Source organism: Carlito syrichta, unplaced genomic scaffold, assembly GCF_000164805.1.
Source record: "Carlito syrichta isolate Samal-C Ts95f unplaced genomic scaffold, Tarsius_syrichta-2.0.1 Scaffold303314, whole genome shotgun sequence".
NCBI lineage: Eukaryota > Metazoa > Chordata > Mammalia > Primates > Tarsiidae > Carlito > Carlito syrichta.
This window is the reverse complement of record NW_007247410.1, coordinates 568040-582847: the sequence shown is the minus strand read 5'-3', so window position 1 is coordinate 582847 and position 14808 is coordinate 568040. Positions and strand designations below refer to the sequence as shown.

At 41.4% G+C, this 14808-nt stretch overlaps 1 protein-coding gene across 4 annotated transcripts in view; it reads right to left on the bottom strand.

The window, feature by feature from the left end:
* Positions 1-1242: 1242 nt before the first annotated feature.
* The window catches only part of PTPN13 (protein tyrosine phosphatase, non-receptor type 13), a 146925-nt gene continuing 133359 nt past the window's right edge, over positions 1243-14808 (bottom strand). For all 4 annotated transcript variants that reach the window (XM_008058360.1, XM_008058361.1, XM_008058363.1 and 1 more), the window contains 7 exons: positions 14209-14312; positions 12272-12420; positions 9809-9899; positions 7218-7559; positions 4730-4941; positions 3471-3533; positions 1243-1947 (listed from right to left, as the gene is read on the bottom strand). In XM_008058360.1, coding sequence (XP_008056551.1) covers positions 1852-1947; positions 3471-3533; positions 4730-4941; positions 7218-7559; positions 9809-9899; positions 12272-12420; positions 14209-14312 — 1057 coding nt within the window. In that variant the 3' untranslated portion in view covers positions 1243-1851. The remainder of the gene's footprint in view (positions 1948-3470; positions 3534-4729; positions 4942-7217; positions 7560-9808; positions 9900-12271; positions 12421-14208; positions 14313-14808) is intronic.

Below are 14808 nucleotides of genomic sequence, written 5' to 3'. Positions count from 1 at the left end.
AATGTTTCCTGGCACTTGGCCAACACAGGTGTGTTAGGAGTTGAGCTGTATTTACTCACTAATTAGATATGTCTATGTGCCTCCCGGCTCTGTGGCCTTGGCCTGTTTTCTCTCCAGAGTGGCCCTAGTCAATGGCTCCCACCATTCCACGCTGTAGGAGGAATGCCCAGTGAGGGTAGCGACATGTTCATGCTAACTTTCCATTTGTGGGTCGTAGCCTAAACCTGTAATTTCTTCTCATGGCTTCCGTGTCCTGGCTACATTCTTTCCAGAGAAAGCATCCTCCAGCTTTGCTCTCTCCTGTCCATGTTGGCTTCTGATGGCAGCTAATCATTCTGGCTGCGCTGGATGCTTGAGTGCTGCTGGCCTGGTTTCATGCCAGGGATGGGAAAACAAGGCTTTGTGGTTCTAGCCCACTTGAGCCAGGATTTCCAAATGTCACTTAAAGCCACAGAAGTCTTTCTTCCCAAGTGAAATCTTCGGCTCCACCGGTCTGTCAAAGCTCCTGTGCTTGAGGTAGGAATGGCAGGGAGGTGCTTCTTGCCAGATGTAGAGCCAGTTCTGAGGGAGGATCCAGGCCTGTGACCTGGTGGGATGTCACACACATCACAGTGGAGCTCGATAGGTTCACTGCTGCTGACTCTGCCATCAGATGGCCTCAGATGCTCAGGAAAGATCCAGCAAATCACTGCGCTTGGGTAAGGTGAGAAGTTTACGGTAGCTAGCTCATGGTGCCATCTGAGTATGAGCCAAGCAGTGCCCAGGGTTTCAGGGTGCTGTCACACCGTTAGAAACAGCATTCAGTGAGGTGAGTTTGACACTGGGAATCTGAGACCCCTAAGCCGAGGTGCTCCTTTCTCACTGGTAGAACCAAATAGAAACTCCCAAATTGTATGATATTGTTTTCTTTGATTCCCCCTTGATCAGCTGAGTATTCTAAGTATTACTGTGACTAGGACTTGAAAATATTCTGAATGACATGCTGGCTGGGCACTGTAAGCTGGTCCCACTCCAGGGAAGCAGAAGTGAGAAAGCCTGAATTTCTTGACTACTGTTACATCCAGTACAGGACCCTCACATGAGCCCTTACTGAAGATATACCAGGATTTCTGACGACATTCCTACTTCCCATCTGTCATGACTGGGTCCATCTGGGGAGACAGGAAGTGGGGTCTAGAGGTTCCTGTTGTCCCAGGGGCCTGGGTGCTGTTAAAAAGTAACACACTGACAACGTTTAATTTGTCTGCACACAATTTTGTCCTGTTCATGTTTTCAAGTGTATTTTTATTTACAAAGTGAGATGATGCATTACAAACATGATGCAGTTACAAACAAGTAACTGGTAACTCCATTTTCATGAAAAAGTATATAATATAAATATATTATAGGAAATTCTATATAGTAAACATTAGAAATTGATACAGTAAACATCTGCTACTTTTTTATGCCAATATTACTGTCATTTAAAGCTTAAATATTGGTTTCAAGTATCCCCTATAAAATAACTCTACTTTATTAAAATATTGGAAAATTTTTTTTGCTATAAACAACATTGGTGCATTGAAAATAGACTCAGCGTGTCTTTGTAATAATGTCTGCTATAGCCAAATGCTGCCTTGAATTATCCCTATGATCTGAGTCATGCAGTTAGTGTTAACTTTAAAAACAATGATTGCAGGCTAAAGTAGCTGTAAAAATACAGCATTTCAACTTTTACTGTTGAGGCTTCCCCTCAAGGTCAAGGAGAATGAACATAATGACCTACAGGCTTGCTACTTGGGGTCTTCCTCTCCGGAGTAGGATCTGTGGAGTTGGGATAGCTGCGGACCTGCACCAGAGGCTCTTTTCATGTCAGTTCAAGGGTCCGGGCTGCTGTTTTTGCTCTTCTTCTGATTGAAGACGTGTCAGGACATAAAGGATGACTTGATAGCAGAAAATATACTGATCCTATGGCAAAAAAAAGAAGACTTAGATGTACCATGTGAATATTATGTATTCATTGCTAAAGCGCGATTGGAATTGATGTTTGAGGAGTTCTGAAAATAGGGAAACATTTTGCTAGAATGTTGAATGTAAGAAGCAGGGTATAGAATTGTGTGCTGTCGTAGAAATTATCAAAAACAGAAACCAGACTTAAGAAATGCGGGAAAACAGGCCTGAGAGATGGGGTGGAGCAATCCCAGGATGTAGGCTGCAGGTGGCTCTGGCTGGCGGGTTCTTTTATGTTTTGAGTTTTGATTACACACACACACACACACACACACACACACATTTTGAGTTGGAGTCTCACCCTGTCATTGTTGCCCAGGCTGGAGTACAGTGGCACGATCATAGCTCACCGTAGCCTCAACCTGCTGGGCTCAGGCGGTCCTTCTGCCTCAGCCTCCCAAGTAGCTGGGACTACAGGCATGTGCCACCACACCCGGCTACTTTTTTTGATTTTTTGTAGTGATGGGGTCTTGCCATGTTGCTTAGACTAGGGGTCTTTGTTTTATTCACTGATGTGCTGCAAGCGCCTAGCTGAGTTCCTGGCATACTCATATAGTAGGCACTCAATAAATATCTGTTGAGTGAATAAATGAATGAGTGAGTTTCCTAGGTCCAAAGAGGTGATTATACTGATCAATCTGTTTTCTTTATCTAAAAGATGTGATTGTAAATCAACTTAATATTTAGGAGACTTGATTTGAATTAAAAAGGCATATGAAAGGAAGGTAGGTATTTCTAATTTTAAAGAGAGAAAACGTTCATATTTTACAAGAGGCAGAGAAATGTGAATTTATAGATATTTGAAAATAGCTTTCACATCCTCCCCCACAGTAAATAAAAAGGGTATTGGAACCCCTCTGTGAAGATGAACACCCTAAGTTATACACTCGCAGGGAAAGATATAACTAAAATCCAGTGGGGACAGCACTCATGGCTGGATTTCAGGTAAGAGAAGTGAAAACGTTGCAGAAGAGGATAAATGGGCCCAGCCGCCCGCCCCCCTCAGAGTGCCGCCTTCTCTGAGCTGGGCAGCTCCATCCTTCCTTACTGCCTCCCAGCCAATGCTGGGGCATCCTCTTGGGGAATTTCTGCAGCAAAAATGTTACCTTCTGTTCCTTTTTTAGGGAATTTCTGCAGCAAGAATGTTCCATCTCTTTTTTTGGAAATGGGGAAGGAATGCCACTGATTACGTATTTTGTACCACACTCAAATTCTGCCTGCAGCATGCTACCCCATTCTCTGTCATCCATCCAGTGCAGATATTGCATTTTAAATTAAAAGCAACATTTTAAAAAGCTTAGAAATAGCTATAATTTTTTTTCTCATCAGCCCTCATGCCTGCCTCTTGCTGCAATATGCATAAATGTTTGGTTTTATGCTATGATGGGAGAACTCTCAAGAAAGAGCAGTACTCTAACAGGTACTTTAAAGATGTTAGAATCTTGACAAAGGTCCCATGAGGAGACCCAGTCAGGGCTCACCTCCGTCTGAACCATTCCGTGTCTTTGTAGTCTCATGCAGCGCACCAAGTCAGAGACATCAAACTGACAAAGGAAACAGAAGGCACGTCAGGTAGGAAGGGCAACCAGTGTGATCCTGAAAGGGTCACAGAGGCAGCCGATGGAGAATTCGGGACTCTATTCCTTCCCCTCCTGGCCATCTTCTTGGGAAACTATCCTGGTCACCATGACTTGGTGAATGGCCTTTGTCATCATTTGGTATTTCAGTATCCATACTTTCCCCTTTTTCTAAGAATAAGGGAAAATCATTCTATTTGAAAATCCCCAGTAGAAATTCTCCCTGAAACGACTAATTTCCAATATTACAATTAAGAAAATATAAACAATTTTCCCTACTGCTTTTCAGAATAAAGGTCTAGATTTTTTTTCTTTTTTTAACTTTTTGAAGAAACAAAGTCTCACTATGTTACCCAGGCAGGTCTCCAACTCCTGGGCTCAAGCAGTCCTCCACCCTCAGCCTTTCAAAGTGTCAGGATTACAGGTATGAGCCACCACACCCAGCCTCAGATTTTTTGACTTTACCTGACATTTAACAGTTTGAAACAAGGAAGACATAGACTATTTGGTTTTATCCTACTCAAATTATTATAGCAGATATAATAGTGTGTGAAGTGCAAGACAGAAAAGCTCTTAACTGAAATCCTTTAAGAGACAAGGATTTTAATTACGTATTATCTATAGTAAGATATTCTAGCTATAAGGATTATTCTAACTTGGGCTCAACAACAGGATTACCTTCTTATAGTAATATATTTTTTCATTGGGAGTAATTATTTGGAGATAGTTTAGCATTGATTTGTATGACAAAATATAATTTCTCAACCATATATACCAATAGCAAAAAAATAAACTTTTTCATTTCAAAAATAGCCTTTCTTTTGTGCTTTAATATTTCTATCCCTAAAGTGTGATAACAATACTGACTTTATCTGATACAGTCTAAAGACTATCAAGAGTAAAATAAAATACTCTGGAAGGCGCTTCTGAGCACACGGTTACAAAAACAACCCAGTGAAACAAATCAAATTAGAGGCATTATTTGTTCTTGATTATAGCCTATATGGTTTTGAATAACAAGGTTTACTAAAATGCATTTCTCTATAACAAGAAGATGAAGGCATTTATATAAACTGATAAATAAAAATCGCAAGATCACATATTATCACAGTTCCATCACTACCTCTGGTCAAGGGCTCGTGTACCCTGCATCTTGTACTCACATCAAGATCCTGACCGATTAAGCCCAGAACCACATCTATGCATATCAAGGTCCCTGAACGTCCGATGCCAGCACTGCAGTGCGTGATTATTGGGCCCGATCTGTGGATATGTCTCATGTAAGAGATAAACGTGAGAAGATCATCTGGCTGAGAAGGTGTATCGTGGTCTGGCCAGGCCGTGAAATTCAGATGAGAAATATGTCGCACCTCTCCTGTCTGAAATTGTACAACAAAATAGTAGATAATAGTACATAATAGCATGTTATATTTTTACATATAATTATTCTTTTTTGAGACAGGGTCTTGTTCTGTTGCCCAGGCTGGAGTGCAGTGGTGTGATCACAGCTCACTGCAGCCTTGAAATCCTGGACTCAGGTGATCCTCTTACCACAGCCTCCCGTGTAGATGGGACTGCAAGAATACACCCCATCATGCCTGGCTATTTTTAGAATTTACTTTCTGTAGAGATGAGGTTTTGCTATGTTGTCCTGGCTGGTCTTGAATTTCTGGCCTCGAGCAATCCTCCTGCCTCAGCACCCCCAGAGCACTAGGATTACAGGTGTGAGCCACCATGCTCAGCCTATAGTTAGCTCTTAATATTATTTTGGTCTTTCAAAATGTTAACTTGTCCATTGGATCAGACCAAAGGAAAAGTGGAAGAAACAAAAAGACTGTGCTAGAAACACATGGAGGGCCTTTACCAAGAAGGTTGCTAGATCCACATTGTAAACTACTGTTTGGAAACTCTGAACACAAATTATATTTGGATACGAATAACAACCTTTTTCGGTGACCCTAGATAAAAGCCAGAATCACTGCAATGCCTGCAAGCCCCACACAGTGACCCTGCTTCCGCTCAACTCCGCCTCTTCCCATCTCACCCATGGCCACTTCTCTCTGTGGCTCTTCAACAGACCAGGCATGGTGTGGTCCCAGGAACTTTGTATTTGCTCTTTCTGACTGGAATGCTTCCCCTTCAGATCTCCCTCCAAGGCTCACTCAATTGCTTCACGGTTCTTTCCCAAATGCCACCTTCTTGGCCTTCCCTGATTCCCTGCTGAAAATTACAACGCATTTCCCACCCTCCCCCATCAACTGTCCCCCCTCCTGACTTTCTGCCACAGTACTGCCAACACCAGCTTCTCCTCACTCGAGAGTCTGCTCCATGGAGCAAGAAATCTCTTCTGTCTGTATTAACTGCTGAATCCTTAGAGTCCACAGAGTTTGAACTCCATAAACATATGTGGATTGCCCTTTAGAGTCCATTAATGTTATCATTGAGTGTAAAAGAAGAAAAAAAATGTGTGAATTAAATGAACGAGTCATGTGAGGACCACTGAACGAGTTCTAGTCTCATGGGTAAGTTAGTGTGAATCAGGAAAGAGGGATAGCCTTTCATTTTTTGTAGAATCACAAATAAAAAAAATCATGAAAGAAATTCTCAACTGTTTTTCCATGACACCGACAGAATTGATAAGCCCTGTTTCCACACAAGTCATTCTCTTGTTTCTTTAACACTGAAGGACACAGTACTTTAGTCACACAGTACTTGCCCCGTGCTAGGATGGTGGGGCGTGGGGCATGGCCAAGTGAGGGGGGCATGAGGTGAGAACGCAGCAGCAGCTTTACTCGGGGTATGGCCACTTGTCTAACTAAAGCTAAAATGAGTCAGTGGGCTGTGGTGGGAGTGATTTGAATGAGACTAGCTTATACTGCAATTACCCATGTATTCTTAAATATAAGTTACCTGTATGAGGGAATATATTCTTTTTTTTTTTGAGTTGGAGTCTCACTCCGTCACCCAGGCTGGAGTGCAGTGGCACGCTCATGGCCACTGCAGCCTCTACCTGCTGGGGTCAGGCAATCCATCTGCCTCAGCCTTCCAAGTAGCTAGAACCACAGACACATGCCACCATGCCCAGCTAGTTTTTGTGATTTATTGTATAGACGAGTTCTCACCAAGTTGCCCAGGCTGGTCTCGAACCCCTGGGCTCAGGTAATTCTCTCACCTTGGCCTCCTAAAGTGCTGGGATCACAGGATGAGCCACCGCGCCTGGCCGAGGGAATATATTCTACTTATAGGTTTTTTGTTCTTTTTTGGACTCAGGGTCTCACTCTGTCATCCAGACTGGAGTGCAGTGGCATGATCATGATGCATCAGCCTCAACCTCCTGGACTCAAGTGATCCTCCAGTCTCAGCCTCCCAAGTAGCTGGGACTACAAGCACGCAACACCACACCCAGCTAAGTAAAAAAAAATTTTTTTTGTAGAGATGAGGACTCATTATGTTGCCCAGGCTGATATCTAACTTCTGGGCTTAAGCGATCCTTACTTCTTGACCTACCAAAGTGCTGGGATTAAAGGTGTGAGTTACTATGCCCGGCCTGTCACTGGCTTTTATTTAGAAATAACAGCGCAATCATGAAGAGTCTAGACATGGATTCCAGCTAGAAGACACGTACTGTAAAACAGAAAAAACTTAACCCACTCACCTGAATGTCTTCCAGGGTCAATGCCCTCACCACAAAGCCCTTCAGCTGCTGCACTCTCACAAGAGCCAGGCGAAGCCTGTCGTTGACCACGGTTGTTCTGTCCAGAACGTCAGGCCAGTACCGCTGGCATTTGACTTTCTCTCCTTCTACCTCTTGGGTCATCATGGCTATCACTGTGGAGTTTTGCTCCCAAATCATCTGCCAGAAGTCACCAACAGTTGTGGGGAGTGGTCCTTGGCAGGCAATGTAGACAAACTCTTCTTTCCCCACTGGTATCTTAATGAAGCTGGCGTTGATGTACCCGCCTTCATCCCCCAGGGGCACTCTTGTGGCATCATCTGTGAATTTCCCACCACAAAACAGAGCATCTGAATTACGCGCTTTAGACAAGAGGCTTACAGACAGCATGGGTCAAAGGTTGGGAGATACTCCTCGCAATCACAGTTGAAATCGCAAACACACATTGTAATGGAAGTATATTTTCAAACTGTAGCACGGCCAAATTATTTTCTATTTGTTCTTTCCTCCCATGTTACAGATATATCCGAGATGTCAGTTCAGTGAGTTTCTGATCTGTGAAATTTGGCATCTATTATTTATATTGAAGAAATTACAATTAACAAATGCATTTATAACTCCTTAATAAGTAACTAGATAAATCAAAACAACTCTGGTACATCTTCTCCATCATTATTTTAATGATGATGATAATAGTATTACTGAATGATGAATGCCAAATAAATTTTTCATAAGACAAAAATTAGTATTAAAATAACACTATTAAAATAACACTATTAAAATATTTATTGCAAATATTATTGGCATACTTAACACTCACTCCTAATAAAATTATACTTTTTTTGAATAAGCAGTCAAGACAATAAATTAAAACAATAAATGAAAGGGCAGCTCACTTTATTCTCCAGGCATAAAAGTCATGTCTTTGTCTTATTGTAATTTCATACAGTCAGAATGCAATTTTTTAAACCAGGCTGCCCCAGTGAAAAGTATGTACATGCTACTTTTTACTAAGGTTGCAAGTGGCCCATCCAAGAGAACATATTTGTACACATGCATACATTAGAAGTCATTTCTATTTCAAATGTCTGCACATTTAGCTGATAAGTCCTGTGATTATCAAATGAAAACCTTTTAAAAATAGATTTCAAAATCCTCCATCAACTGCCCTGGATTACTTGACTGACTTCTCAGTCCACACTGGTCATTTGTTTCATGCAAATACATCCTCTTACTGATTTTACACATGTGGCTTGTCCCATTTTGAAACTGAAATCTTTGGTAATTTTTCTATCTAAAACAGCTCCTGTATACTTTATGCCAAGCAAAAAACTGCTCCTAAAAAGTGCTGACTAAAATTCACTTCTTTTATTTTTAAATTTTTTATCAGCCCACATCATGCTTTGACAAAATTTGCTTCTTTTTTTTTTTTATTGTTGACAAAATTCACTTCTTATAGGAAGCTTTCCACAATGAATTTACAACTTTTATCTGGATTAGAAAAATTCAATTACATTATTATTTATTGCATGATTTGTCACTATTGATTTTGTTTTGTTATTTATCTTTGGATAGATAATTCCCTGGCAAAGAGAGGGTCAGTGTGTCATATGTTGTAATCCAAAGTTAATATTATTAATGAATATGGTTTGTGATCATTATAAAAAGTTGTTAGAGATTAATATTTGGGCTATTTACAAATACACATATTTTTTAAAACTTATACTGTTAGCCGGGCTCGGTGGCTCAGCCTGTAATCCCCCGCCTTTGGGAGGCTGAGGTGAGTAGATTGCCTGAGCCTGCGGGTTCGAGACCTACCTGGGCAGCGAGACCTCATCTCTACAATAAATCAAAAAATCAGCCAGGCGTGGTAGCGTATGCCTGTAATTCTGGTCACTTGGAAGGCTGAGGCGGAAGGATCGCCGGAGCCCAGCAGGTTGAGGCTGCGGTGGCCGGGAGCGGCCACTGCACTCCAGTCTGGGTGACAGAGTGAGACTCCAACTCAAAAAAAAAAACAAAACAACAAAAACTTATACTGTTGATTGGTGAAATGAGTAAAACATGGATAAAAACAAATGCTTTTATTTTCGTCTGTTATCTAAAATGATTCAAAGTCTTGGACAGCCAGACAGTACTGCTGCAGCCATATGTACATACATAGCTATTAATTATCATAGACATTTCTCCAAACTAAAAATGGGTGGAATAAGTTGATGGTGGTTGTGACACATGAACCCAAGACAATATTCATCTAAAAGACAACTCATATTTTTAAAAAAGACTTTCCAATAATGATTGGGCATCACTGACTAATTTCTTATCTGTGATAGTCAAAATTCAGGAATATCTTATATTTAACATTCCTCTACTTAATTTTCAGAATACACAGACAATTTAAAAGGAATTCACATCAAATAGCTGAATTTATTTATCATTGATGTAAACCTCTGAATGTATGCGTATGCTCACACTCATGTGAGAGGTAGATAGGATAAATCGGCATCACATTTTTAAAACAGTTCCAATTACATTGAACACACATTCACTTTGAAGGCAAGCTGAAACTTACAGGGAAGTATATTTTTATATCTGTTCTTCCTTCTGTTTTCCTTAGTTTGTCCAATTAGACACTGATCCAAAGGTTTTAATTCCTGAAGATTCTGTAAGCCAAAAATGGAAATAAAGTTAAACTTGTTGAGATAAACAGTAATACAGAACTCATCACAAATGCTTTAGATGCGCAGGGTGCAAAATTGTCTAATCAGGGCTGACTTGGAGTGTTAAGAAATGAGATGTCCTGCTGGGCTCGGTGGCTCAGCCTGTAATCCTGCACCTTTGGGAGGCTGAGGTGAGTGGATTGCCTGAGCCCGCGGGTTTGAGACCCGCCTGGCAGGCGAGACTTCATCTCTATAATAAATCAAAAATAAAATTAGTCGGGCGTGGTAGCGTGAGCCTGTAGTTCCAGCTACTTGGAAGGCTGAGGCGGAAGGATCACTGGAGCCCAGCAGGTCGAGGCTGTGGTGGCTGGGAGTGGCCACTGCACTCCAGTCTGGGTGACAGTGAGACTCCAACTCAAAAAAAAAAGAAATTAGATGTCCTAAATCATCCTAAAATCAATAGTGACTTGATTAGTCAGTACTGAAGTCTATCATTGCGAGTGTCTATAATTGAACATGTTGCAGTCAACTAACTTTAGGAGGTAGCACTTTGTGTCTCAAATTTTAATTTCTATTTAAAACTGTCTATAATTGCATTTTAGAAAAAAAAAATACAACTTATGAAAACAAAGTGCTGGGTGCGGTGGCTCCTACCTGTAATCCCAGCACTATGGGAAGCTGAGGTGGGAGGATTGCCTGAGCCCAGCTAGGGCAATTTGACAAGGTACTGTCTCCATAAAAAACAAAAAAAAATTAGCTGGGGATAATAGTATACACCTGAAATCCCAACTGTTTGGGAAGTTGAGGCAGAAGGATCACCTGAGCCCAGCAGGTCAAGGCTGTGGTGGACATGATTGTGCAACTGCACTCCAGTCTGGGCGACAGAGTGAGAGTCTGACTAAACAAAAACAAAAAACCAACTTTGCCTTAAAGTGATGAGCCAGAGCTCCATTCTTGGCAGTATTGTCTGTGGGGTCATGTGGTAGTGTTGTGGTCGGATAGTCCTATGTGCTAAAGTCAGCTTGTTCTCACTTTTTATTTGTTCATTCACTTCCAGAATATATACTGAATGTCCATTATATGCAAGGTCCTGTAATATGGGCTGGGACTAAGTGGTGAGCAAGAGGAAAAGACTCTGCTCTCAGGACTTTTACAGGCTACTAGGAGAAAGAGGCAATAAAGAAGTAAACTATTATAATATAGACCTTGAAGAAATTGGTAAGCAGTTGTGATAGATAAACCCTTGTAAACCCCACTTTTTAAAGGCTGTGACAGAAGTTCTCTGATGTGATGCTTAAACCTGAGACCTTAAAGAAGAAACCATTTCTGCAAAATGGAGATTTGGGGAGAAGAAGGATATACTTTAATTACTGTGCATTTCAGTTTCCAAATCTATTTGATGGAATTAATATTTTGAGGAATTATATGCAAAGTAACAGGCACACAGCAGAAACTTATTAAAAGGGAGCTCTTTTTAGTGGCTGCAAGGCTCAGGAAACAGGTACATAAGCAGATGGCTTGAGGGAAATTCAAAGTCAACCTCAAAACCACAGTGGTGCTGCACTTCTCTTTTGTCTAGTGGTAAACATGGACAGTGTCACAGGACCACAGGGGCACAGGCTCTGAACCACTGCTGCTTTGAACCAGGTGTACATTCTTGGAGCTGTACTCAATTAGAAACTGCTGTGAATGGTGAAATACACCTATAGTATACTAGTTACCAAGTTCAGGGGATGATTGGAATTTATACTTGACTTTAAAAAAAAAACTTTTTATCCTTACATATGACACAGGGAGGGCAATCTTCAGGGAAATTTATCCAGTTCTAACTAGTTGTTGATAGGATCCCTTTTAGCTGGGCGTGGTGGCTCACGCCTATAATCCCAGCACTTTGGTAGGCCAAGGTGAGAGGATTGCCTGAGCTCACGGCTTCGAGACCAGTCTAGGAAACTTGGCAAGACCTCATCTCTACAATAAATCAAAAAATTAGCCAGGCATGTTGGCACATGCCTGTAGTTCCAGCTACTTGGAAGGCTGAGGCGGAAGGATTGCCTGAGCCCAGCAGATCGAGGCTGCAGTGGTTGTGAACGTGCCACTGCCTTCCAGCTTAGGCAACAGAGTGAGACTCCAACAACAACAACAACAAATAGGATCGCTTTTAAATTACAATGATTGGGATCTCAATTAGAAAAATTAATTCATTGTTGGATATGAGAAGTGGTGCTTTGATGGAAGTAAGTTAACAACAGGTAGAGTTGGAAAGTCAGAGACATTTTCAAAAGTTTTCCTAATCTTGGACTAGAGAAGATACATTTTCTTTACAAATAAATCCATACACTTTGCTTAAGAGAGAACCATGAACAGAAGTCACTCACCTCCAGCTCTTTGGAAGGAATTCCTTGATCTAGGAGACCCCGCAGCATTCGAATAACTGATTTTAAGTTGGCACCAGTGTATTTACCAGAGGGAAGCACTTTGACCACAGGGAGTGCAGTGAGCTGCTCATGCGTCAGAAAAGGGTGATCTAAGAGGAAGATAGCAACAGAAAAACATTTCCCCCAGAATCTAACTCGTAAGTGACCAAGTTTCAGCCTCTCCCCACCTCATTTTACAAAAGGTGGAGTTTTTGGATATTAGAGAATCAATAAGGAAACAGAATTAATAGGTGGGCTGACAACCACAATCAGCACAGGGAAGTCTGCTCTGGCCTGGCCATTGTACCCAGCTTTTAAGGAGACCTCTCACTGATGGCCCGCAACTTTTGAAGGCTCCTGGCTCTCCTTGACTTACTATGTTTCTTCTTTTTGCTTCTCTTGTACTCAAATGGCACTGTTCTAATGAGGAAAACGTATCTAGTCCTATTATGACTTTGCATTTAAATTAGCTTCTAAGCACATGGGGAAAAGACAGAGTGATGCTTTAGAAACTCCTTACCATGGGGGACTGTGCTGGGCTCACTGACTTCTCTCCTCTCACCATTGACCCATGGCACTTAGTATCCCTGGCCCTTGATAGTTTTCTCCATGCAAGTGGAGAAGTTCCTCTGGGTTCTTCAGGAGTTGAGTCAAACAAGTATCTTACAAGAGTTATGGGTCTAATCTAGTATCTGCTCTATGGAAACTACTTATAATAGAAGGCAATTATTATTCTAGAAAAGAGTAGAAGAAACTTCTTGCTAGGGCCTGCACCAGTTAGCATTAATTACAACAATCAGGTGACTAAAGCATTTTGATGACGTAGCTAATATGCAGGCAACAATGGCACTGAGCACCATGATAGATACACAGCTATCGAGGCCATCCAAGATGTTTAACATCTGGTTGGGGCAAGGAGAACTGGGGATATACAATTTACTCATGAAATGTTGACTCTGAATGCAACAGGAGTTCTAGGGCTGGGCAGCAGCACTGCACACACCATCTGTCTACACCAAGACTGTGCTAGCTGGGCGTGGTGGCTCACACCTGTAACCCCAGCACTTTGGGATGCCGAGGCAAGAGGACTGCCTGAACCCAGGGGTTCAAGACCATTCTGGGCATCTTGGTGAGACTTGGTCTTTATAAAAAATAAAAAAAAATTAGCCGACAGCCTGTAACCCTAGCACTTTGGGAGGGTGAGATGAGAGGATTGCCTGAACCTGGGTATTCGAGACCAGCCTGTGCAACTTGGTGAAACCGCGTCTCTACAATAAATCACACACAAAAAACTAGCCAGGCATGGTGGTGTATGTCTATAATTCCAGCTACTTGAAAGACTGAGGCAGAAGGATCGCCTAATGAGGCAGAAGGATCGCCTAAGCCCTGTAGGTTGAGGCTGCGGTGGCCATGAGTGTGCCACTGTCCTCCAGCCTGGGTGACAAGAGTGAGACTCCAACTCAAAAAAAAAAAAATTAGCTGGGCGTGGTGGTGCACGCCTGTAGTTCCAGCTATTTGGAAGGCTGAGGTAGAAGTATTGCCTGAGCCTAGCAGGGCAAGGCTGTGGGGGCCTTGAGTATGCCACTGCAATCCAGCTTGGGCATTAGAGTGAGACTCTGACTCAAAAATAAAGTATTTACACATTTACTTGCATGTTTTACCCCAAGTTATTGAGAATTTTATATTACAACTGGGAAAACATCTGGGTCTATAAATTAATGTTGATGTGTGTCTATGTGACTTTATTTATAAAACCAAATAATATACATATGGTAAAGCAACATATCCCTATAGGCTGAAAATGATCATTTTAAAACATTGATTTCCCAGTCACTGTCTTAAGACATATTTTTCCCAGCCACTGTTTTTGAGGAAAAAACTGCTAATAAAATTCTTGCCTTCATCAGGGTTCTCATGGTCTGTTTTCTCTATGGGCAATTCATCACTGCCCCACATTATTGCGTCATCATCAGTCCTCCTTTCTTGTGGCTTCCGAGTTAAGCTACAACAACAAAACACATTTGTAATATTTTCTTGACTTCTGTCCTCAAATCAACTTTAAATATTATGATCCTGAGTTATTTTCTCTATAATTATTACAGTAATTTAAAATCAATTTTTGATTTAAAAAAAACAAACAAACCCACAATTCTTAAAATTTATTAGTAGATTGTAAATTGAACTAAGGTGCAGAAGAGTGTAACAATTTAAATTTATCCTCAAACAGATTCTAAGTCTTTGAACCTTAGACCGAAGAGTGTTTTGAGAAAGTTAGCCAAAACTTTAGCCAAAAAACGCCCAGGAAAGTTCCATGAGCGAGTCCTTCTCCACCACAACAAAGCTTCTGTTCATCTTTCTCATCAAATGACAGCAACTGTGAAAGCTTTGATGGGAAATCATTAGGCGTCCGCCTTACAGTCCTGATTTAGCTTCTTTTGACTTGTTTGTTTTCTTTTTTTTTTTTTGAGTTGGAGTCTCACTCTGTCGCCCAGACTGGA